The sequence below is a fragment of the Oryx dammah genome, unplaced genomic scaffold (assembly GCF_014754425.2).
Source record: "Oryx dammah isolate SB20612 unplaced genomic scaffold, SCBI_Odam_1.1 HiC_scaffold_10, whole genome shotgun sequence".
NCBI lineage: Eukaryota > Metazoa > Chordata > Mammalia > Artiodactyla > Bovidae > Oryx > Oryx dammah.
Window position 1 is genome coordinate 39,647,624 of NW_024070194.1, and position 22,841 is coordinate 39,670,464.

At 40.0% G+C, this 22,841-nt stretch overlaps 1 protein-coding gene across 3 annotated transcripts; it reads right to left on the reverse strand.

Annotated features, from left to right (window-relative positions):
• Positions 1 to 256: 256 nt before the first annotated feature.
• On the reverse strand, positions 257 to 17,442 carry LOC120869471 (dihydrodiol dehydrogenase 3-like). Of its 3 annotated transcripts, XM_040248818.1 has the most exons (9): positions 17,278 to 17,440; positions 14,521 to 14,688; positions 13,566 to 13,682; positions 12,163 to 12,240; positions 11,630 to 11,752; positions 5,932 to 6,041; positions 4,843 to 5,008; positions 2,272 to 2,354; positions 257 to 404 (listed from the first exon to the last, which is right to left on the reverse strand). In XM_040248818.1, the coding sequence occupies exons 1-9, from the start codon at positions 17,359 to 17,361 to the stop codon at positions 362 to 364; spliced, it is 972 nt and encodes a 323-aa protein (XP_040104752.1). In that variant the 5' UTR covers positions 17,362 to 17,440; the 3' UTR covers positions 257 to 361. The 3 variants fall into 3 exon arrangements, 2 of the variants coding, with proteins under 2 accessions (XP_040104752.1, XP_040104753.1); XR_005722544.1 differs by lacking the exon at positions 5,932 to 6,041 and having other exon boundaries at positions 17,278 to 17,442; XM_040248819.1 differs by lacking the exons at positions 4,843 to 5,008; positions 5,932 to 6,041 and having other exon boundaries at positions 17,278 to 17,442.
• Between the last annotated feature and the right edge of the window lie 5,399 nt (positions 17,443 to 22,841).

A 22,841-nucleotide genomic window follows, 5' to 3' on the forward strand; every position in this document is an offset into this window, starting at 1 on the left:
TCTGCTACTTTTCAAATTTTTTGCAGGAAGAGTTACTCTATATATAGTGGTATTTTTTTTTCTTTTTTTGTTGCACAACTCAGCTTGGGGAATCTAGTTACCCAACCAGGGATCAAACCTATGCCCCCTGCGGTGGAAGCATGGATTCTTAACCATTGGACCACCAGAGAAGTCTCCAACTCTGCCTTTTAATCCCCTCCCAAGTATCCTCACTTTGAAGTCTTTATTATTTCACATACACAAAAAGCAAGAAGGCTTAAACTAGAGACACAGTTTTTAATTAGCTCCACCAATCATAACAACTCTCTCCACACCCCGAAAATCAGTAAATTCTGATAGAACCATGATGGATTGCTCACAATCAGTACTCTTCGGAAAATGGATAGTCAGGGTGATCAGCAAGGCTGAAAGAGAAGGAGGGATGTTAATTTATTAATTCTGTATCACATGGCCAAGGAGAGTGCTTCTCTGTGTATGTAACCAGGATAGCCTAAACATCTCAGTCTACAATCACACCCCATCTTCTACCCCAGGCACCCGGTCCATGGGTGAACAGTGCCTGCGTGTGTAATTCCCACAGTCACAAGCAATATAAACATCACAGTGATATTTACCTTGATTGGAATTACAGTTTATAAGACGGTCTGAGAACTACAGCTGGAACATTCAGGTCATTTCAGCCCTAGGTGGAACATTTGGTCCTGGGTGGTGATGATGATGATCTCAGTAACAATTGTGCAAATCTTTTCAACACATCCATTCAACAAGTAAGTACTGAGCACCCCCCAAAATAGAAGGCATTCCATTAAGAAACTTCTGATCTCTTGAGACGTCACAGACACATAAGCAACAACACTGATAAAGTGAGATGACTATTTTCTTAATTTACAAAGGATTAAAACAGTGGTTAATTAATAATTAGTATTACTGCTGCTTTCCTTTTTTCCCTATGTTTTTACTTTTCTTCCTAAATTCATTCCTTTCAATTTATTTCATTAAAGAGTACATTCTGAGTGATTCCATATGCCAAGAGTTATGCCGTTGACTTAAACCCACAAACATGAGTAAGGCCAGGCACTGACAGCCTGATGAAGGTGAACAGAGAAGTACACTGAAAAGTTTTTGAGTACAGAAAAGTAAATTTCCATCTTTTTGTTTTCATTTGTAATATCCTTTTTCAGAATCATGATATAGCTTTACAAACAGGAGACAAAGTTTTGACATCTTTAATTTAAAACTAAATCTTCCTTTTACTAATAATTTGTATTACCTTCTCTCTAAACTCTATTCTAATATCTCTCTGTTTGATTACCCTTCTTTCTCTTCAATCCTGACATCCTCCTGCAGTAATTGGGCAGCTGGAATTTCCTGTTAGTGACTAAGTCAAAGTCAAGGAGTTAAGAGTTTCCTAGGGGATGATCCTTGAACAAAGGCAACACTGGAGTGAGTCTTTACTCAAGAAACCAGAGAGACCCAGACGATCTTACCTGGGTGTGTCCTGCTAAGGACATGGCCATCACTCACTGGAGGGTCAGTTAAGCTCATGATTGCCTTGTAATTCAGTTTTGTGAGATTATAAGGATGAGGACATGGGATTTTTAATAGGGGGAAAAGGTCAAAGAAGAGATCTATTTGAAAGAAACGGATGGTGTCTTGGTAAAGAAAGGCCCATTAGGGAGAAAATTCACCAGACACTTAGGGAAGGGAGTGGAGGCTGGGCCATGTGACCTCTCAGTACTGATGCATTTTGCTTTTCATGAGACTTTCCTCCATAAAAAATATCAACAATATATTTTACAATTGTGTTAGGATAAACACAAATGTAGTCCAAGCTGGATTCATTATTAATAGTCATTATTAATCATTTCCTCCCAATTTTATAAAAAGTTTAAAGATAAAATATGTTCACAGCTCCCTAAAAGAATAGTGGGCTGCAGGCACTGTTCCCTTTGTGTCTACTGGATTCCTGGACCCTGAGAGGAGATACATCAGTCACAGGGATTAGGGGCACAAAGTAGTGAATTCACCACCATGTCAAATCAGGGGATTTTATTTATGGGCTGTCCTGGGCCCTAGTCACATTTCTGTTGGTCAGAGATGGAGCCCTGGAGGAAACCTTTGGTCTGAGGTCTGCATGAAGCCCCAGGTTTACAGCTACTCTGGAAACCAGGACTGTCTTCTGAGAATTAAGCTTTTAAAAAGCTTAGTTCCCCTACTGACCTGCCTGCTACAAAAAACAGTGTATGTGTGAAATACACACAAGTCACTTACAAGACTAAATCATAATATCGTATGTTACTGTTGAGGCCATCAATTGCTTTCATGTCTTCCGGAGTCAATTCAAAGTTGAGAACCTGGAATAAAGGAAGAATCACATTGACTTCTCCCCTAAGAAGGTGGCCTCCCCCGGGGACTGGAGGGCTTTCCAGCTGGATGGAGACAAGAAGAGGGGACAGAGAAGCCGTGTCTGTCTTCAGCTTCCAGGTGAACAACCTGGGACCCTCTGCAGAATTCTCACTTCTTTCTACAACCTCTACTTTTCTACTCCAGTTCTCAGACAGACACACACACAGGTTGCAAGGCATCAATCCACTATCTTTCCACGTGAATTTCTTTTGACAGAAGACAAGCAAACAAAAATCAACTTTTTTGCAAACAAAGGCACTGTTGGACAACCTGGACAAAATACGTGCACTTGACCAAACACTAGACTATTTTCTTCCTTCTTAACATCCCCTAAAATATGACACAGCATAGTTCTTAAGCAAGTATGAAAAAGAGGATCCCCCTGTAAAAACCTAATCAAGAATCTGATAGCAAACTTATTCATTACCTATGAATAAATCTAAAACATTGATTATGTACATGTCTCTGTGAGAAAGTTATGAAATGCATTTAAAATATTAAAGAATACATAAATAATTAAAAATGCATATCATAGTCACAAAATGGAAATGTCAATTTTGTATAGAAATCAATTTTCTCCAAAGTGAGAAATGCAATGTGAACCAAAGTCTTAAACAGTTATTCTTTTGTGGAAGTTGGTAGATTGATACTAAATTTCATATAAAAGAACAGCTAGTCAAGAGCAGTGAAGACATACTTGAAGGGAAAAAAAGAATGTTATTTAAAACAAGATTATTTTCCACTATAATAAAGTAGTACAGAGAAGTAAATAGTTAAATAGAACAGAGAGAGGCCTGAAATGTACTTACGGACATTTGATACATGACAGAGTTGACAGTGAAAATCTGTGGGAAAATACTGACACATAGATTTCTGTTTAACTATGTATATAACTTTTCATGTCATAGTCAAAAATCAGTTTAAGTGTATTACAGATCGAGATTTGAGTGGAAACAAAAAACCAGTTTATTAGGGAACATTTCCCTGACCCTTGACTTGAATTTCCCTGGTGGCTCAGACGGTAAAGCATCTGTCTACAATGTGGGAGACCCGGGTTCGATCCCTGGGTTGGGAAGATCCCCTGGAGAAGGAAATGGCAATCCACTCCAGGACTATTGCCTGGAAAATCCCATGGACAGAGGAGCCTGGTAGGCTACAGCCCATGGGGTTGCAAAGAGTCGGACACGACTGAGCGGCTTCACTTTCACTGACTTAGTTTGACCTGTAACTTCCACTGAACAGTGATATTTCCCTGAAGTGGTGAGTCAGATCTGAGCCCAGACAGGAAGAGGATTTTTCCCCATTCACTGACTGGGGCTAATAGCGCTGTGATGAGATAAAGACCAAGTAGGTTGACAACAGTCTAGCCAAATATATATGAAAATATATACAGAGAAGCATGCAGTCTCCTCTTACAATAGCCTCATCCACCTGCTAAAGCAAAAGTGCAGAGCAGCTCTGCACTGAACTGCAAATGCCCAAAAGAGCTCAGCCAAGAAGACAACAGCTTAGCTGAGTGCAGGTTGATTGTGAAACCACAGAATCAAGAGACGCATAAACGATCTCTGCCTTAAACCCCTAAATGGGGGCGATTTCCTGTACAGGTAGACTAATGGTATAATATAAAAATAAAAAGACATACAATCTAATGAAAATGTACACAGTCATAAATAGGAACATCACAAAGGCAGAAACTGAAATGCATGAAAGTGAAACTACATTGATATTCAGAGAAATGTAAAATAAAACCCGGATGAATTAGTTCAGGATGGCTGCTCTCACTCATGTGTCCCCAAGTTCATATGTTGTTAACCTTACCCTCACTGTGATGGTGCTAGAAAGGGAGCTTCTGAGGGGTGATTAGATCATGACAGTGGAGCTTTTGTGAATGCGACTTGAACAGTATCATATTCATATAAGAGACCTGAGAGAGCTCTGTTGCCCCCTCCACCATGTTAAGATACAAGGAGAAGCCTGTGACCTGGAGGAGAGCCCTCACCTGATCACTCTGGCACCCTGGCTCCAGTCTTTCAGCTTTAGAACTGTGAGAAATAAATTTCAATTTTTTTCTAAGCCACTCAATCTGTGGTATTTTGTTAGAGCAGCCAAAACAGTTTAAGAAAATCACATAATGCAATTTTGTCAATTGAAAACAAAGAAAATAAGATGTCATTTGCACAAGGTGACAGAATAAGTTGCAGACATAATGCTGGATCTAAAATCTCTATTTTCTGTCCAACCTTAACCCTCTCCAGCCATGTCACCTCTCCTGTTGCCACATCAGGAGGAGAAAACCACTGGAAATACACACAAGGCATTCATGCACAGGAAAAAACAGGTAACTCATTTTGACTCAAAAATAATCTGAGAGCTGGACAAAAATGACCCTTATGAAGGATATTCCTTAGAAGCCCTCTGCCTACAGCCCCTCATCACCTGCATGTTCTCTTTGATCCGCTTCCTGTTGTAACTCTTGGCCAGAACCACAACCCCACGTTGTATCTGGTAGCGAAGGGCAACCAGAGCTGGGGTCTGCTTGTGCTTTTTGGCAATGGCACAAAGAACCGGGTCCTCCAAAAGAATAGGGTAGTTCGGGTTCACCCTGGAAGGAAATTCAGAAATCCTGAGGAGCTGAGAGTGAGTACTCAATTTCTAAGAGGCTCCTCAAACAGACCAAGTAGGTCCACTCTAGATCAGTGCTTATCAAAGTGTGGTCCAGGAACTGGCAGCATCGGTTTCACCTGGAGTCTTATTAGAAATACAAATCCCATGGCTTAGTTGAAGACAAACTGAATCAGAAACTCAACTCTGTCACCTCCCAATATGTGTTTACAAAGCTCTCCTGGTCACCTGGGTGTATGCTGAATTGAGATCAATGCTTCCACAGCTGTGGTTTTGCTCTTATACATTTCAGGGGTTGTTTTTCCTCTCCAATCATAGCCCCAAAGTAAGTACAAGAGCATAAAAGGAGAAGGAAAAGACTGGGATACTTTCTAGTTTAACTTTTTCAGTATTGATAAAAATTGAGTAGTCTCATAGTAACTATTCTTTTCATCACTATTTACACTGTGCAGTACTTATACAGATGTTTACAAAAATGATTGCCATTGACAAATGATTGTCAACAAATTGTCTTTTTTTTTTTTTTTTGATCATCATTGACCTGGGAGGTTTATTATCCTGACTTTCGGCATAAGGTAAGGGAAGCTCAGAGAGTCTTTTACTAGCAATGTGTTCATTTGTTACTAAGTAAGTAAATCATGACTTAAGCTTATGTCTTAGATCTCAACTGGAGGATTATATACAGATTTTAATGCAGTCACTTGTTATTGATTAATCTACAACAAGACACATATAATGTAAAAAATAATTGGCTGGGTGATAAGAAGACAAAAGAGAAGGCTCTTCCATTTCCCCTCTCTACCCCCTGCCAGTTGAGAGCACTGAGTACAACATAACAAAACATATTCCATGAAAAATTGAATTTTAGGTAAACTCTCTGTTGTCTTCATTAGCGTTCATTACCAATTCTTCAATCGTTGGGATCCCAGAGCACCATAGGCAACAAGAACAATATCATGTGACTTGCAGAACTCCAACAGTTTGTTCTGATTGAGATAAGGGTGACATTCTACCTGTAGAATGTCAACATAGAAGAGTGTCAGGTTATACAGGAAGGTGATATCAATGTGACAGAGAAAGGCAAAAAGTTTAAGACATCTAAAGAAAAAATAAACTGTGGAACACTAAATTGGAGCTGGAAATATCAATATCAAGTAATTTTTTAAAGAAATACATATTATATTTCTATTCTCAAAAACAGAAAAAGTAATAACATTCCTAAGAACAAGCAACCCTAGGGACCAGAACTCAGTTACTAAATACATTACCAGGGGACATACCTAATTCCAGACCTGGGACAAGAAAACAACTCTTTGAGTCTTGGATATCAATTCTTGCCAAAAGCAAGAATTTGCTCCAAGATACATGAATAAATGTCTGCAAGACAAAAGAACCAGATTGATGGGTTCCCATTGGTAACATCTGAGTAGATTTTAACACCAAAGGGAATCATGAGTGAGAGCAAATGTAGCACACAGAGTCAACAAAAATCCCTGAGAGGGAGAGAGAAAGAGCAAAAACGTTTCCCTCTATGGATGATTATTATGAAAATTCCTTTCTCAGAAACTGACAATTAAAGGGAAGAAGGGACGTTTTTGATTTGTCTTATAGGAATGCTGCTGCTGCTAAGTCACTTCAGTCATGTCTGACTCTACGCGACCCCATAGACGGCAGCCCACCAGGCTCCACTGTCCATGGGATATTCCAGGCAAGAGTACTGGAGTGGGGTGCCATTGCCTTCTGTCTTATAGGAATAGGTGTATTTTATCCTGACTTAATGAGGGAATTTTATTTTTATAATAAAATGTCAGGTAAGAAGATTAAAAAGTGCTTACATTGAAAATATTGAAAACTGTCCCAATGAAATAATTAATTCAGGTGAACATCATTGATGGATTCTCAACCATTATACGAAAACTTGAGGGAAATTGAAATTCCTCTGATGACAATTATTATCCAGTAGACAACTAGGCAATTTCAACATGGGAAATACACATTTCCAAATTAAAAATCTAGCTACCAGTAGCTTTACTAGGAGAACAAAAATACCATCATCACAGTGGGATAGCTGGTCATCACGTGCTTCCTGCTGGGTGCCATGTGAGGGGCACAGCATGCAAAGGACATATCCCCAAAATATATAAATTTATGAGCATGAGTAAGGGGTTCAGGTCTATCTGTTAATTTACAGGAATTGAGAAACAAATTAACAATACAAGATGACAGTCTGATAAATCTATTGTATTTGTTGAAAAACTGTTTGGATAGCATGGTTAAAAATTATAATTGAGTGACCATGACAGATTAAAAGAGCTTGAGATACATGACTCACAGTGACATGTGAGCCACAATGAGATCAGTTCAACCTAATATTACACATGTAGATATACATACATACATATGTATATACACGCACACACACACACACACATCTGCCAATGTGGCAAAATGTGAAACATTTTGCATACAAGAGGAAAAATATGGGTGTCCTTGACCGTACCCTTTACTTGTCTAATATCTGGAAATTTTCACAATGAAAACTTGGAGGCAAAATTAATGCTAAAATCACAATAGTTTTGAAGCCTTTTTAAATTAGAATATTGATTATACATATATGCTGTGCTGCGCTTAGTTGTGCAGTCATGTCCAACCCCTTGTGACCCCATGGACTGTAACTTGCCAGGATTCCCTGTCCATGGGGATTCTCCAGACAAGAATACTGGAGTGGGTTGCCATGCCCTCCTCCAGGGGATCTTTCTAACCCAGGGATCAAACCCAGGTCTCCTGCATTGCAGGCAGATTCTTTACCATCTGAGCCACCAGGGAAGCCCAAGAATATTGGAGTGGGTAGCCTATCCTTTCTCCAGGGACCTTGCTTCTATCACCAGTCACATCCACAATTAGGTATCATTTTTGCTTTGGCTCCATCCCTTCATTCTTTCTGCAGTTATTTCTCCACTGATGTCCAGTAGCATATTGGCACCTACCAATCCGGGGACTTCCTCTTTCAGTATCCCATCATTTTGCCTTTTCATACTGTTCTCAAGGCAAGAATACTGAAGTAGTTTGCCATTCCCTTCTCCAGTGGACCACATTTTGTTGGACCTCTCCACCATGACCCGCCCATCCTGGGTGGCCCCACACAACATGGCTTAGTTTCACTGAGTTAGACAAGACGATTCAGGTATGACCTAAATCAAATCCCTTATGATTATACAGTGGAAGTGAGAAATAGATTTAAGGGACTAGATCTGACAGACAGAGTGCCTGATGAACTATAGAGAGAGGTTCGTGACATTGTACAGGAGACAGAGATCAAGACCATTCCCATGGAAAAGAAATGTGAAAAAGCAAAATGGTTGTCTGAGGAGGCCTTACAAATAGCTGTGAAAAGAAAAGTGAAAAGCAAAGGAGAAAAGGAAAGATATAAACATCTGAATGCAGAGTTCCAAAGAATAGCAAGGAGAGATAAAAAAGCCTTCCTCAGTGATCAGTGCAAAGAAATAGAAGAAAACAACAGAATGGGAAAGACTAGAGATCACTTCAAGAAAATTAGAGATACCAAGGGAACATTTCATGCAAAGATGGGCTCGATAAAGGACAGAAATGGTATGGACCTAACAGAAGCAGAAGATATTAAGAAGAGGTGGCAAGAATACACAGAAGAACTGTACAAAAAAAGAGCTTCTGACCCAGATAATCACGATGGTGTGATCACTCACCTAGAGCTAGACATCCTGGAATGTGAAGTCAAGTGGGCCTTAGAAAGCATCACTATGAACAAAGCTAGTGGAGGTGATGGAATTCCAGTGGAGCTATTTCAAATCCTAAAAGATGATGCTGTGAAAGTGCTGCACTCAATATGCCAGCAAATGTGGAAAACTCAGCAGTGGCCACAGGACTGGAAAAGGTCAGTTTTCATTTCAATCCCAAAGAAAAGCAATGCCAAAGAATGCTCAAACTACCACACAATTGCACTCATCTCTCACGCTAGTAAAGTAATGTTCAAAATTCTCCAACCCAGGCTTTAGCAGTACGTGAAACATGAACTTCCAGATGTCTAAGCTGGTTTTAGAAAAGGCAGAGGAACTAGAGATCAAATTGCCAATATCTGCTGGATCATCAAAAAAGCAAGAAAGTTTCAGAAAAACATCTATTTCTGCTTTATTGACTATGCCAAAACCTTTGACTGTGTGGATCACAATAAACTGTGGAAGATTCTGAAAGAGTTGGGAATACCAGACCACCTGACCTACCTCTTGAGAAACCTGTGTGCAGGTCAGGAAACAACAGATAGAACTGGACATGGAACAACAGTATGGTTCCAAATAGGAAAAGGAGTACATCAAGGCTGAATATTGTCACCCTGCTTATTTAACTTATACACAGAGTACATCATGAGAAACACTGGGCTGGAAGAAGCACAAGCTGGAATCAAGATTGTTGGGAGAAGTAGCAATAGCCTCAGATATGCAGATGACACCACCCTCATGGCAGAAAGTGAAGAGGAACTAAAAAGCCTCTTGGTGAAAGTGAAAGAAGAGAGTGAAAAAGTTGGCTTAAAGCTCAACATTCAGAAAACTAAGATCATGGCATCTGGTCCCATCACTTCATGGGAAATAGAAGGGGAAACAGTGGAAACAGTATCAGGCTTTATTTTTGGGGGCTCCAAAAATCACTGCAGATGGTGATTGCAGCCATGAAATTAAAAGATGCTTACTCCTTGGAAGGAAAGTTATGACCAATCTAGACAGCATATTAAAATGTGCTAGACATTAAAATGTCTCTAGACAGCAGAGACATTACTTTGCCAACAAAGGTCCGTCTAGTCAAGGCTATGGTTTTTTCCATTGGTCATGTGTGGATATGAGAATTGGACTGTGAACAAAGCTGAGCACCGAAGAATTGATGCTTTTGAACTGTGGTGTTGGAGAAGACTCTTGAGAGTCCCTTGGACTGCAAGGAGGTCCAACCAGTCCATCCTAAAGGAGATCAGTCTTGGGTGTTCATTGGAAGGACTGATGCTAAAAACTCCAATCCTTCGGCCACCTCTTGCGAAGAGTTGACTCACTGGAAAAGACCCGGATGCTGGGAAGGATTGGGGACAGGAGGAGAAGGGGATGACAGAGGATGAGATGGCTGGATGGCATCACCAACTCGACGGACATGAGTTTGAGTGAACTCTGGGAGTTGGTGATGGACAGGGAGGCCTGGCGTGCTGTGATTCATGGGGTCACTAAGAGTAGGACATGACTGAGCGACTGAACTGAACTGAACTGATATATATATTTATCCTGAATTTTACAATCTACATTTTCTGTAGAAGACTCTTACTCCTTGACTTCAGATTGTACCTTACAGACATTGTTGTTGTTGTTTACTCATTAAGTCATGTTTGATTCTTTAGTGGCCCAATGGTCTTCCCAGGCAAGAATATTGGAGTGGGTTGCCATTTCCTTCTCCAGGGCATCTTACCAACCCAGGGATTGAACCAGAGTCTCTGCATTGGCAGGAAGATTCTTTACACTGTGCCACCAGGGGAGCTTGTGGACATTATGTTATATGAAATACAGCAGTTGCAGAAAGATCGATGTTAATACCTAAATTGGTCAAACTCACAGAATTAAAGAGTAATGTGATGGTTACCATAGGGTGGGGGAGAGAAGGGAGAAATCAATATTTCCTATTCATAGGTACAAAGTCTCAATTATACAAGGTGAATAAATTCTAGAGACTTACTGTACAGCATCGTCCCTATGCTTAAAGTTATTGTATTATATAATACCATACAATGAACTTAAAGTACATTGTATTGTGCAGTGTTATATACTTAAAATGTTTTTAAATGAATCATTTTAACTTTTCTTACAGCAATGAAGTAAAAAATTAAAAAAATATAAGAGTACAGAATCAAACAAAGAAAAATGTATTTAACAGTTAATTTTATGATAGACATCCATGGGAGAAAAAGATTAAGACTGAGTAAATCACAGGGTGTGCTCTAATTCTTGACTATTTCATCTACTGTTAGTATCGCTGTAAGATGTTGATTTCACTCTATAACCTGAATGATTTTCATAGCCTCCAGTAAATTTTTTTGTACTATGCTTCCTGTTGAAGACCCTATAAACACAGAGACACCAAGACTAAGGCTTTGGGTATCCCAACCCCACACAAACTCTTAACACTTGTTTCAGCTGATTAATCTCTATTTACTTCCTATTCCATGTTTTAATGGTCTTTCTTCCAGTACATAGTTCCCTCTGAGGCACTTTTACCATCTGATTTCTGGAGATCCTTTCAGCTCAGGGAAATACCTCCTTCCTCTGAGTTCTGGGGGACTAGCCTAACTCCCTTCACCTCCATTACCTTCCCTCAGTCCTCACCACAATTTAGCAGGGAGTCATCCCCAGATTTTCCACCCAGACTTTTTCAGACAGAGATACCTTTTTTTGGTTCTATTTACACCATGCAGACAGGGGCTCTGATCTCTAGAATCATCTGGCCACAAAGGTCAGATGAACAGGAGGGGAGGGCAGACAAACATCAGGCTCAAGTGCAAGAAGGAGGTTCTGAAGAGCAGGAGGGAGAGGAGCCTCACCTGGTTGCAGACTGGCTTGTACTTGAGCCCCGGCTTGTTTAGGATCTTCTCCAGCTGCTTGTGGTTGAAATTGGACACCCCGATGGACTTGGCCAGCCCCGCATCCTTACATGTCTCCAGGGCCTGGGGAGAGAAGGGTGGTGAGCAGTCATTCGAAATGAGTGATAGATCAAGAATAAATGCTGGAAAAATCTGTAAAAAGTGTCTCATGTCAAGAATTGACATTGATTTTAAGAAAGAAGAAAGGAGAAGAAGGTCATGACACAAGAAGAATTAACCATCTCCTCCTTCAAAAACCCTGGAGAAGACATATCACAAGGAAGGAAATAGATGCCTGGCTTCACTGTCCCAGATTCTGTCCTCTTCCGTGAACATTTCAGCAATGGTTTCCTCCCCACAAGCCCAGCATCCCAGTCCTTAGATTCATGAACTGCTGAGTCTGACAGTCCACAGCCCATTCTCACAGGTGGAAGAAATGAAGGTGGTTCCCCGTCTCCTGACTCCTCCCCTGGTTTTCTCCTCCCAGCACTCACCTCCCACGTGCGACAGAGATCTACTGAGTCATATATCATTTTTCCATTTTCATCTTTTGGAAAAAGTTCCTCTCCTGGCTGGAATAGAAGCAGTCATTTTAGAGATGTCATAAAATAATTTCTCCATTTAGTCAGCCTGCCAGGCACATCTAGGACCAGAACATTAACGTCCATAAGATAGGTTTACAACATTCCAGATCTCTTACACTTACCATATGTTTTAATAACTAGAACTTTCTAGGTCCTAAAGGGGACTCATTGTGACTGATGTAAAGATTGGCAATGTTACATGGCTTTATTTTCAGAATAAAAATTACAATCTTGACTTAGATGTGATACAGTTTCTTTTCTCTCTGATCATCTGATGCCCTAGGACAGACACATGAACCAACAAGACTCTCCTTAGGTTGATATGGGATGTGAAAGATCCAGACATGTTCTCAAATGTTCATGACCATGAGCCTTGAACTAATCAAGGTTAATTTACCACTGATGGAAAATGTTGATATAAAAATAAAGCCAACCAAGAGTAATGGAAAGTTAAGTAGTAGGGGGGAAAAGGAGACACTTCTGAAGAGTACTGCAAATCCTTAAATCTTCCATAGCTGGGCCTTGCCATCTACATAAACCAATAAACTCTTCTCCATAGGATGGCTTGGCTTGAGTTTATTTCTGCAACTTAAAATCAACCTAGAACTCTGGGACAATCTAGAGGGATAGGTTTGGGAGAGCAGTGGGATGGGCTTCAGGATGGGAGGGACACATATATACCTATGGCCTATTCATGTTTATGTATGGCAAAACAATCACAATATTGTAAAGTAATTAACCTCCAATTAAAATAAGTAAATAATTAAAAAAAAAACAGTTCAAAGTAATACAGTTCTTAACGGCAAAGTGCAGTCCACAGACCTCATCATGATGACAGGCAACAGTGTAGGCAAGGTCTCCTAAGTCCCAATAAAGGTTTAGACTCACCTAGAGAGAGCACCATCAAATCTGCTCAACTTGAAAGGGTGAAAGATGAGATAAACTCATCTTGTTCAAGTGTAAGGCAATGTCATGCTCACCATGGCTACACCAAACTCTGTGTTCTTAAAATCCCCAAGGGACTCAAGAGTCATACTCAGTACTGGGTGCAAAACTCACCTATTTCTATTCCCTCAAGTTTTTGAGCAGAGAACATTAGATTGTTGAGCTTTTTTCTCTGGGAGGAATGACAAAGAAATTAAAAATTTTAAAAAAAACCCTCAGTAAAAAGATAATCATAAATGATTATTTGGGAATTCTACTCTAGTGAAGAGTATATCCTACTATGAAAAATCTGAAGTCAATCATCCATGCAGGTTGATAGACATTCTGACACAAGAAATAAAATTGTTGTAATCATACAAATTGCCAACCTTCAGAGCCAGTGGAAAATGAATAATGTAGAGATCGATATAGTCCAGTTGAACATTTTTCAGTGACTTTTCCAAGGCTGGTCGGACCAACTCTGGTTGAAGGAAAGTGGACCAAAGCTGCAGAGATTAAAGAAAGGAAGCTGCGTGAAATTAACATTGTAGATAATTTTGTTTTTATGCTTTCATCTAAAAATCAGAGATTTTTCCTGATTAGAAATGGATGATCACAGAGGAAAACCACCCTATTTCTTTTTCAGTTCCATTTTTTATCTAACCAACCCATGTAAACTTTGTTATTTGATTGAATTTATCATTAGTACGTCATTCACAATGGAAGAAAATGATCCAAGAAATAAAAAGTATTATCAGATAACTAATATACCCATCATCTGAATTATGTTTAATAAAGTTTAAAAGCAGTTCACAAAGTCAATCTAATTCTATCAAAGAATCAATCCTCTTAGGAGAAATTAGAACCTTTTTGTTTACGTAACTGTAGGAAGTGTTTTGAACATATTATTATGTACAGAACATAATTTAAGACATTTGGTTAGATCTTATGTAATAAAAAACAGCTCCTCCTATTTCCACCTCTTAGATGGAAGTAAGAACTGAGATTTAGAATTTGAAGAAAATTTAGAAAGTTCCCTAGATGATAAGGAAAGCTATGATCTAATTATTTCTGTCTGATTCATTAGCCCATACTAAATCACACTACTCTGGTCTAGGCTCAGAAAAACAAATTAACTTTAACTTAAAATTAAAATTTGAACCAATGATGAGAAAGCCATCATCACTCTCACTTTCTTTTTGGATACCAGATTTAATACACAAATATGTGTGAAAAAAGTTGTACCAATAAGCAGTATTCAACAAACAGCTATTGATCTGGCTACATAATTATCACCTGTACACAATGACTTGCATACATGTGCACACACAACACAAACAACACCTTTGAAGTGTAGAATATGTCTTCTCTCTTCACAGTGCCATCAGCAATCTTGCTCTGAATGGCTTGTCCAACTTGCACTTCATTTTGGTACAGATGAGCGCAGTCAATATGGCGGAACCCAACCTCTATAGCCAATTGGGTGACCTCTAGAGCTTCACTCTTAGGAACCTACATAAGCAACAAATGTGGTAGTTGAATATTCACACGATAAATAAACTGCTGACGCACAAGCTTTGATTTTTCTCAAGAAAAATAAACAAACAAAAGCTTTAATGTTTCTTTGTGCCTTTGGTTAGTTCTGCATGTGTGGTGTTGAAGCCATGATAAGTTACCTGAAATTTCCTGTAAAGTTATTAAATGAACACCCAGGAAGTCTTCAATCCCAGGTGATCAGTGGTTGATCAAAGGCATCAGAGGACCCCAAAGGCCACCTCCAGGCTCAGTGATGTGCTAGAGGAACTCATAAAAGTGAAAAAAGTGAACGTGTTAGTTGTTCAGTTTTGTCCGATTCTTTGCGACTTCATGGACTATAGTCCGCTAGGCTCCTCTGTCCATGGAATTCTCCAGGCAAGAAAGGAAGATCCCCTTCTCCAGGTATCAAACCTGTGTCTCCTGAGTTGGAAGCGATTCTTTACCATCTGAGCCATGGATATGATTTATACAGTGAGATATTTTATGCAAAGTCAACGAGGGTAAAGTTTCATGATACAAAGCACCAAGAAACAAGGTGAAATCTTCTAAGAGTGCTCTACCTACCAATGTAGTCATGCAGAATACACAAAATAAAAACTGCTGCTAAGTCATTTCAATCGTGTCCGACTCTGTGCGACCCCATAGACAACAGCCCACCAGGCTGCCCCGTCCCTGGGATTCTCCAGGCAAGAACACTGGAATGGGTTGCCATTTCCTTCTCCAATGCATGAAAGTGAAAAGTGAAAGTGAAGTTGCTCAGTCGTGGACTGCAGCCTACCAGGCTCCTCTGCCCATGGGATTTTCCAGGCAAGAGTACCAGAGTGGGGTGCCATTTCCTTCTCCACAAAATAAAAACTATACCTATTCAAAGTGTACTAAGTGATTTTTTAATGCCTATCCTGGTGGCTCAGATGGTAAAGAATCCGCCTGCAATGAAGGAGATGTGGGTTTGATCTCTGGGTCAGGAACATCCCTTAGAGAAGGGAATGGCAACCCACTCCAGTATTCATATCTGGAAAATCCCATGGAGAGGGGAGCCTAGCAGGTTACAGTCCTTGGGTTCGCAAAGAGTTGGACACAACTGATGGACTACCACTTTTGCTTTCTTTCCCTGGGTAATGATATCACAAACAAGCTAGCTAACAGTTCCATCACCTCACATAGTTAACTTTTATAGGTGTTTGTGAGACCTTTAAGGTCTACTCTCCTGGCAAATCTCAAGAATATAACCCATTATTATTAACAGTAGCCACTCTGCTGTACATCAGGTCTCCAGACTTATACATCTTACAACTGAAGGCCTTTACCATTTGACCAACATCTTTCCATTTTCCCCAACTTTATCCCCAGCTCCTGGTCACTGTGATTTTACTCTCTGCTTCTATGAGTTCAACTTTTTTTATAGATCCTACTCATAGAGAGATCGTGCAGTGTTTGTTCTTTATGTCTGACTTATTTTACTCAGCTTAATGTTATCCAAGTTCATCCATGTTGTTGCAAATTATGGATAATTTCTTTTATAAGCCTGAATATTTTGCTTCTTTTTATGTGACTTGTAATCTTTTCTTTTTAAAGGAGGTGCTTGTCTAACTTCCATCTGTTGGGTCTAGTTCTGCCTTTCCTTAAATGCAGGGGCATTCAGGGATGTGCTGAGGAATGAATTAGTGAGCTTCAGTAATAACTGAACCCGTCCCTCTCCTCATCCCAGTTTGCACCACAAAGTCCTTTCTTCTGTCTTCAAATTTTTCTGAATATTTCCTTCTGTTTCATACATAAAATAAGTTGATATTCAAAGTTTAAGGACCAGAACCTTGTCATACAACTATTCAATACATACCATACTGTAAAGACAAGATGAGTAGCAAAATTCCTGGATTCCAGTCTAGTAAATTATCCTCTTTGTCCCTCTTATGCTCAAGCACTGAAGACCATAGTTAGATAAAAATATATTACAAAAGCCAAGAATTGAAACCTTTTCCTGTAAGACTATAGCTTGTCTCCTCAAATGGCACTGAACTTTCCATTAGAAGTTCCCACTCAGAAACAGAAGTATAGGGCAAAACACAGTTGAAGTGTTTCTTTCCTGTGACCTACTAGGTATTCCACAGTAGAAAAGCAATTCGCTCCCATTAGTTTTCAGTCACCTCATCTTTAGGAATTTTTACCTCAAATGCTTCTCTCGGTCATGTCTTTTTGGAAGGAGGAAATGGTTCTGGAATTAATGAAATATACAGAGAAACCTAGCCATTACAATCACCCTTAAAGCAAAGCAGCCGACAGTCAGTGTTCTTGACAGCTGAGTCTTACCTCTCCCCCCAAGCTGGGAAAGAGATGGAAGCTGGAGGGGAACCCAGAGTAATCTGCAGGTGAGCACAGCCTCAGACCCTGATGCAGAGTGGAGACTGGATGCTCTCTCCCCTTTCACAGGGCATGGCTCTAGCCTGGTTAGTGGAACCACATGATCCTCCCAGAGTCACACAGGAGCTCAGTGCTTGACAACCCAAGTCCCTTGCACTCATGTCACATCCACTACAATTTATGTCAACCCACAACCGCTACTCTTACCTCCTCAGGTGCATAGGTTCCAAAGCCCAGGATAGGAATGAAGTGGCCATCATTAAGCTTCACCCTCTGGTATTTGGGATCCATTGCCTGTTGTTCTTCTGAGTAAGCAGACTCTGATTTTCTTCTTCTGCCTTCACAGGTTATAAATAATAGGAAGGTAACACCCCAACAGCACTGTCCAATGTTAGCAGGTACATTGTAGGAGGAGCATGATTAAACCAATACCCATGGAGTAAGAAATAAACAAAGGGTGTTAACTTGTTTGCTTTTTTATCAGAATAATATTCCTGTTATACAATGATATAAATAATTAATTTCTTGGAAATTTTTACTTTATTTTTTAATTTTTATTTTTTTTATTTTACTTTATTTTACTTTACAATACTGTACTGGTTTTGCCATACATCAACATGAATCCGCCATGGGTGTACATGAGTTCCCAATCCTGAACCCCCCTCTCACCTCCCTCCCCATACCATCTTTACTTTATTTTTTTAATAAGTAAATTTTAAATTCTGGATCCACTTACATTATTGTAAATTATTTCATGGGATTTGCTGAATAATTATTGACCATATGTTAGACTAGAAACTACATGTACCAATTTTTAAAATTTTCTAATTATGAAGCCCAACTTGAGCAAACATCAATTGAAACAATTATCTATATTATAGTGCATACACATACGTACTTATACACGCAATCACAGAATTTAAAGTAATGACTAATAAGGACTTCTCAAAATGCTAACACTTAATAAAGAATGAAAACATCAAATGAATATAAATTTGCCTTTTTATATACCCTACCAGCAAAATTATTTTGCTTATAGATGGGGGTGAAATCCTGAAAATGATGTGAAAATCAGACATTCTGGCAAAGATCTTATTAGAAGTTAGTTATTAATGGTTTTTACTGTGTACAATATGTTAACAGACTCTCTGTTCAAATCTTTTAGCTAGTTTTGTTGTTCAGTTGCTCAGTCATGTCTGACTCTCCGACCTCATGGACTGTAGCACGTCAGGCTTCCCTGTCCTTCACCATCTCCCGGAGCTTGCTCAAACTCATGTCCATTGAGTCATTGATGCCATTCAACCATCTCTTCCTTTGTCATCCTGTTCTCCTCCTGCCTTCAATATTTCCCAACATCAGGGTCTTTTCTAATGAGTAGGCTAGTTAGAGAACCTTTAAAATTGCCATGACGTAAATGATATTTTATATAATTTGTTATCTTGCTCAACATTATTCATAAAAGGAAGACCTGTAAACAAGTTAAATTATAATATACCTGGAAGAGTGAGGAAAATCATCAAGCATTGCTACAATGGAACGTTGTGAAGCCAACTAAAATTTAACATGGAAATTAAAGTTAGCTAAAGAGTGAGCTAAGAGCTGCTGGATTTTACCCTGGAAGCATAAGGAAAATTAAAGAAACTAGCTATAAACTAGCTATAGAACCTCATAGGAGCCCTGGGAAACAGTCAGAGGAACACCTAGAGTGACAAATGAACCAGCTTCCCAGGTGATGGAGTGGTAAAGAATTTGCCTGCAATGCAGGAGACACAGGTTCAACCCCTGGGTTAGGAAGATATACTGGAGAAGGAAATGAAAACCCATTCCAGTATTCTTGCCTGGGGAATTCCCTGGACGGTGGAGTCTGGCAGGCTATAGTTCTATAGGGTCTCAAAAGAGACCTATACAGACACAACTCAGTGACTAAACAACAACACCAAATGAACACCCAATTAAGGAAAATTCAGAACAGAATGGCAGGAAATTTCATCATGGATTTACCCACCTGTACCCTTCTGCTTGGGGCAATGCAGTCTTATTCAACTCCCAGTTGCCTCCCTGAAACCAGAATGATCACAGAAATCCTCATCTGCAATGTTCCAACCTACTTAGGGGCTGCCTGGAGACTGGTGACTGTTTCATTCTATGTGTTAAGCTTAAACTGAAGAGCAGCTGGGGTATCTCATTACAGCTACAGGGGGACTACACATATGTGGGGCCAGGGACAAAGGATAAGGGTGGATACATAGACTAGACCATGTAAAACCCTGAGTAGTACTGGAGTGTGGATTTGGGGGACAGTAGGGCATTTCAAAAACAATCATAAATTCAGGAGAATCAAAAAGGTTCATATATGCCAGGCAAGATTATGACTCAGAAATGAACCAAGTTGTCCTCAGTTTTCCTTTGGGCTGATCCCAGGACTAGGAGTATTCCAAGCAAACTAGTGAAGGACTGTCAGGACATGAAACAAATCTACCAGCAGTGAGTGTTTGCCTGTTGTTTCAAGTACCCAGCTGTGAACACACACAGGAACACATACACACACACATGACATAAAGAGAGAAAGGAAAGGAGAAAGAAAAAGGAAACCATAGTCCAGGAAAGGAAGAAAATAAACCGGCACCGACTCTTCTTGAACAGTCACAGGAGCCACACTTAGCACACAGTGAGTGTCACACACTGTCCTGGGGAGGAGCTCCAGGTAGGATGCTGAGCTTAGCTTCCCCAGGAGCACATCAGGATCCCATTGCCTGAAAACACACGACACAGCAGAAAGCCTTGTCCACACCAAGGCTGTAAAGAACTGTCCCCACGGAGCTGGGTGGGAAGGGAAGAGAAGCCGTCAGATCAGGACTGAGTCCCTGGGAGGGCCCCAGATGAGGAGGAGGAACAGGGGCTCAGAGGTCCTCCCTGGAGAGACCTGTGAGCACCACGCACTGGGCACCACAGCCCTGGGACGACTCCAGGAGGTCGCAGCCCCACAGCTGCTGTGAACCCAAGGGGACCTGCAGGAGGCCTGGGAACCTGACTCCTCTCCTGAGACACGCACCTGCTCCTGCTCCTGGAACAGGCTGAGGGGGCAGCAGGACACTGCTCAGACTCGGGCTGGTTTACTGGGCAACCTGTGTGCCCCCAGCCCACAGATGCCCCCTCAGCGCCTCTGGATCCAGTTCACCCCCCCTGGAGTGAGGGCCACCCATGCTGGGCAGAGTGGGCAGTGCCCATACAAGGACACACCTGCAAGACATGGATGGATAACTAGTTTCGTAGAAATGGAGAAGGTTAAACAAATTGAAAAGACAGAGGAATTTGTCTCAAATGAAAGAATAAGAAAATAACACCTGCAAAATCAGCTAATGAAACAGATGTATTGCTTACCAAAGTAATTTACCAGAATTGAAAGTGTCAGTAATAAGAATGCTAACTGAACTAGGGAAAAGAGTAAATGAATACAGTGAGACTGTTAACAAGTAACTGAAAAATATTTTAAAAAAAATAACCAGTCAGAACTGAATAATGCAATAACTCAGATTAAAAAAAACACTCTAGAAGGAATTAGTAGCAGACTAGGTAATACAGAAAAATTTATAAGTGACCTGGAAGAGAGATATATGTGAATCATGCATTAACATTAAAGACAGCAAAAAGGGAAACAAACTTTAAAAAAGAGAACAGTTTAAAAAGCCTCTCTGACAACATCAAGTGTACTAACATTCTCATGATAAGAGTCCTAGAAGAAAGAGGGAGAGAGAAGGGGGTAGAAAAGGCATTTGATGAAATTATGGCTAAAAATATCCTGAACCTGCAGAAGGGAAAAGCTATCCAGGTACAAGATGCACAGAGAGCCCCAAATAAGATAAAACCAAAGAGGCCCACACCAAGACACATCAAAATTAGAAAGGCAGAAGTTAAAGATAAAGAGAGGAGTCTAAAGGCAGCAGGAGAAAAATGATGAGTCACATACAAGGAAAAAGACACCAGGCTGTCGGCTGATTATTCTGCAGAAATTAGGCACAACAGTGTGGCATCATGTTTCTAAAGTACTGAAAGGAAAAAATCTACAACCTAGGATACTAGGAAATAGATCCAATAATGTATAATAACTCGAAATGGAGTATAATCTATAAAATAATGAATCACTCAGTTGTACATCTGAAATAATAGAATATTTTGTCAACTATATTTCAATGAAAAAGACAAGAATGTTTGCTTTCCTGATCATTAAAATCATACATACAAATTACAGAATTTAGGGGAAGAAAGGAGAGGTTAGAGAATAAATATAACCTATAATTAGCCTGTTGTGATTAGTCACTCAGTCGTGTCCAACTCTTTGCAACCCCATGGACCATAGCCTGCCAGGCTCCTCTGTTCTTCGGATTCTCCAGGCAAGAATACTGGAGTGGGTTGCCATACCCTTCTCCAGGGTATCTTCCCAACCCGGGGATAAAACCTGGGTCTCCTGCATTGTAGACATATTCCTTACCATCTGAGCCACAAGGGAAGCCCAATCAGCCTTGACAAATGTGTGAATTTGTATTTTATTTACAAATCAGATAATCTGCAACATGTTAATTGTATGCTTTCCTTTTGACTTAAGTATCTTCTGAAGCTCTCAAATATTATTTTAAAAATCCAGTATTATATTTTGCTTGTTTTGAGTAGTGTATTGTCTTAATGTACTTTATTCTTTCATCATTTGGGTTTGCTCTAGCATTTTGATTAGTTCTTGCATATTTTGCCACTCATTCATAGATTCATACAGCAAAACTTTATTAAAAATATTTTATGTGCCAGACACTTTTATCCATAAGTAACAAAAACAGGAAATAAAATTTTTAAATGGCTTGAGTTGATAGTCTAGTGGAAGATAAAGACTATGGATAAAATCAAAAGTATGTAGCTGTTAGGAGTGGGAGAGTTCCCCTTGAGAGATAACCCTGCAGTTTCTCACATTTCCGTGCACCTGATAAGCAGAGACTCTGACCACGCTTCATCCCACACTAAGTTTTCAAGACATTTGTCCAGTGAACATCCTTGCAGTATAGAGACAGTGGCTCCTGGCAGAGACATGGAAGGCATGTTTGCTGTGCAGTAAAGTAAAGAAAACCTCTTCCTCATGAGAAAAGGAGGGATGCTGAGAGCATACTCTCATTGACCCAGGATCTCTAGACTCAAGGTTTTTTTCCTGTCACTCAACTCACTGAATATTCAGGCATCACCTGGGAACTTCACTCCAACTTTAGAAATGGGAACCCAAGGAACTAGCACAACACACCTTGTTGTGGAGAACATTTCCATAATATACTCTGTGCATGAACTCATTACCCTGTAAACCTTAATCCTATACAATGTTCCATGTCAGTTATGGCTCAACAAAGCTGAAAAATGATACTTATTTGGCTACAGCATTTGTTATGAATAATAAATTTTTTTTCCCTTTACCAGCATCTGTGAAACCAGGGCAAGCTGATTTGTTAGCTCACAAATTAGGTTGAAATCTTATATTCATCATGATTCTTGACAGAACACAATACGACTGAGCCAAAGGTTAGAACAGGACAAAGGTTAGAAAATAGCATTACATCAGGGAATGTTAACTTCCTTACAAAGAAAGAATTGGGCAGCCCCAAACCGCTACCAGCAACACTGTAATGGCTCTTGAGTGTGTCTGGATATTAAAATTCCACAACATTCTGACCAGACACCTGCCATTTGAATGAGTGACTTCAGTGATACAGAGGCAGGGGAGCTGAATACTCAGAGGA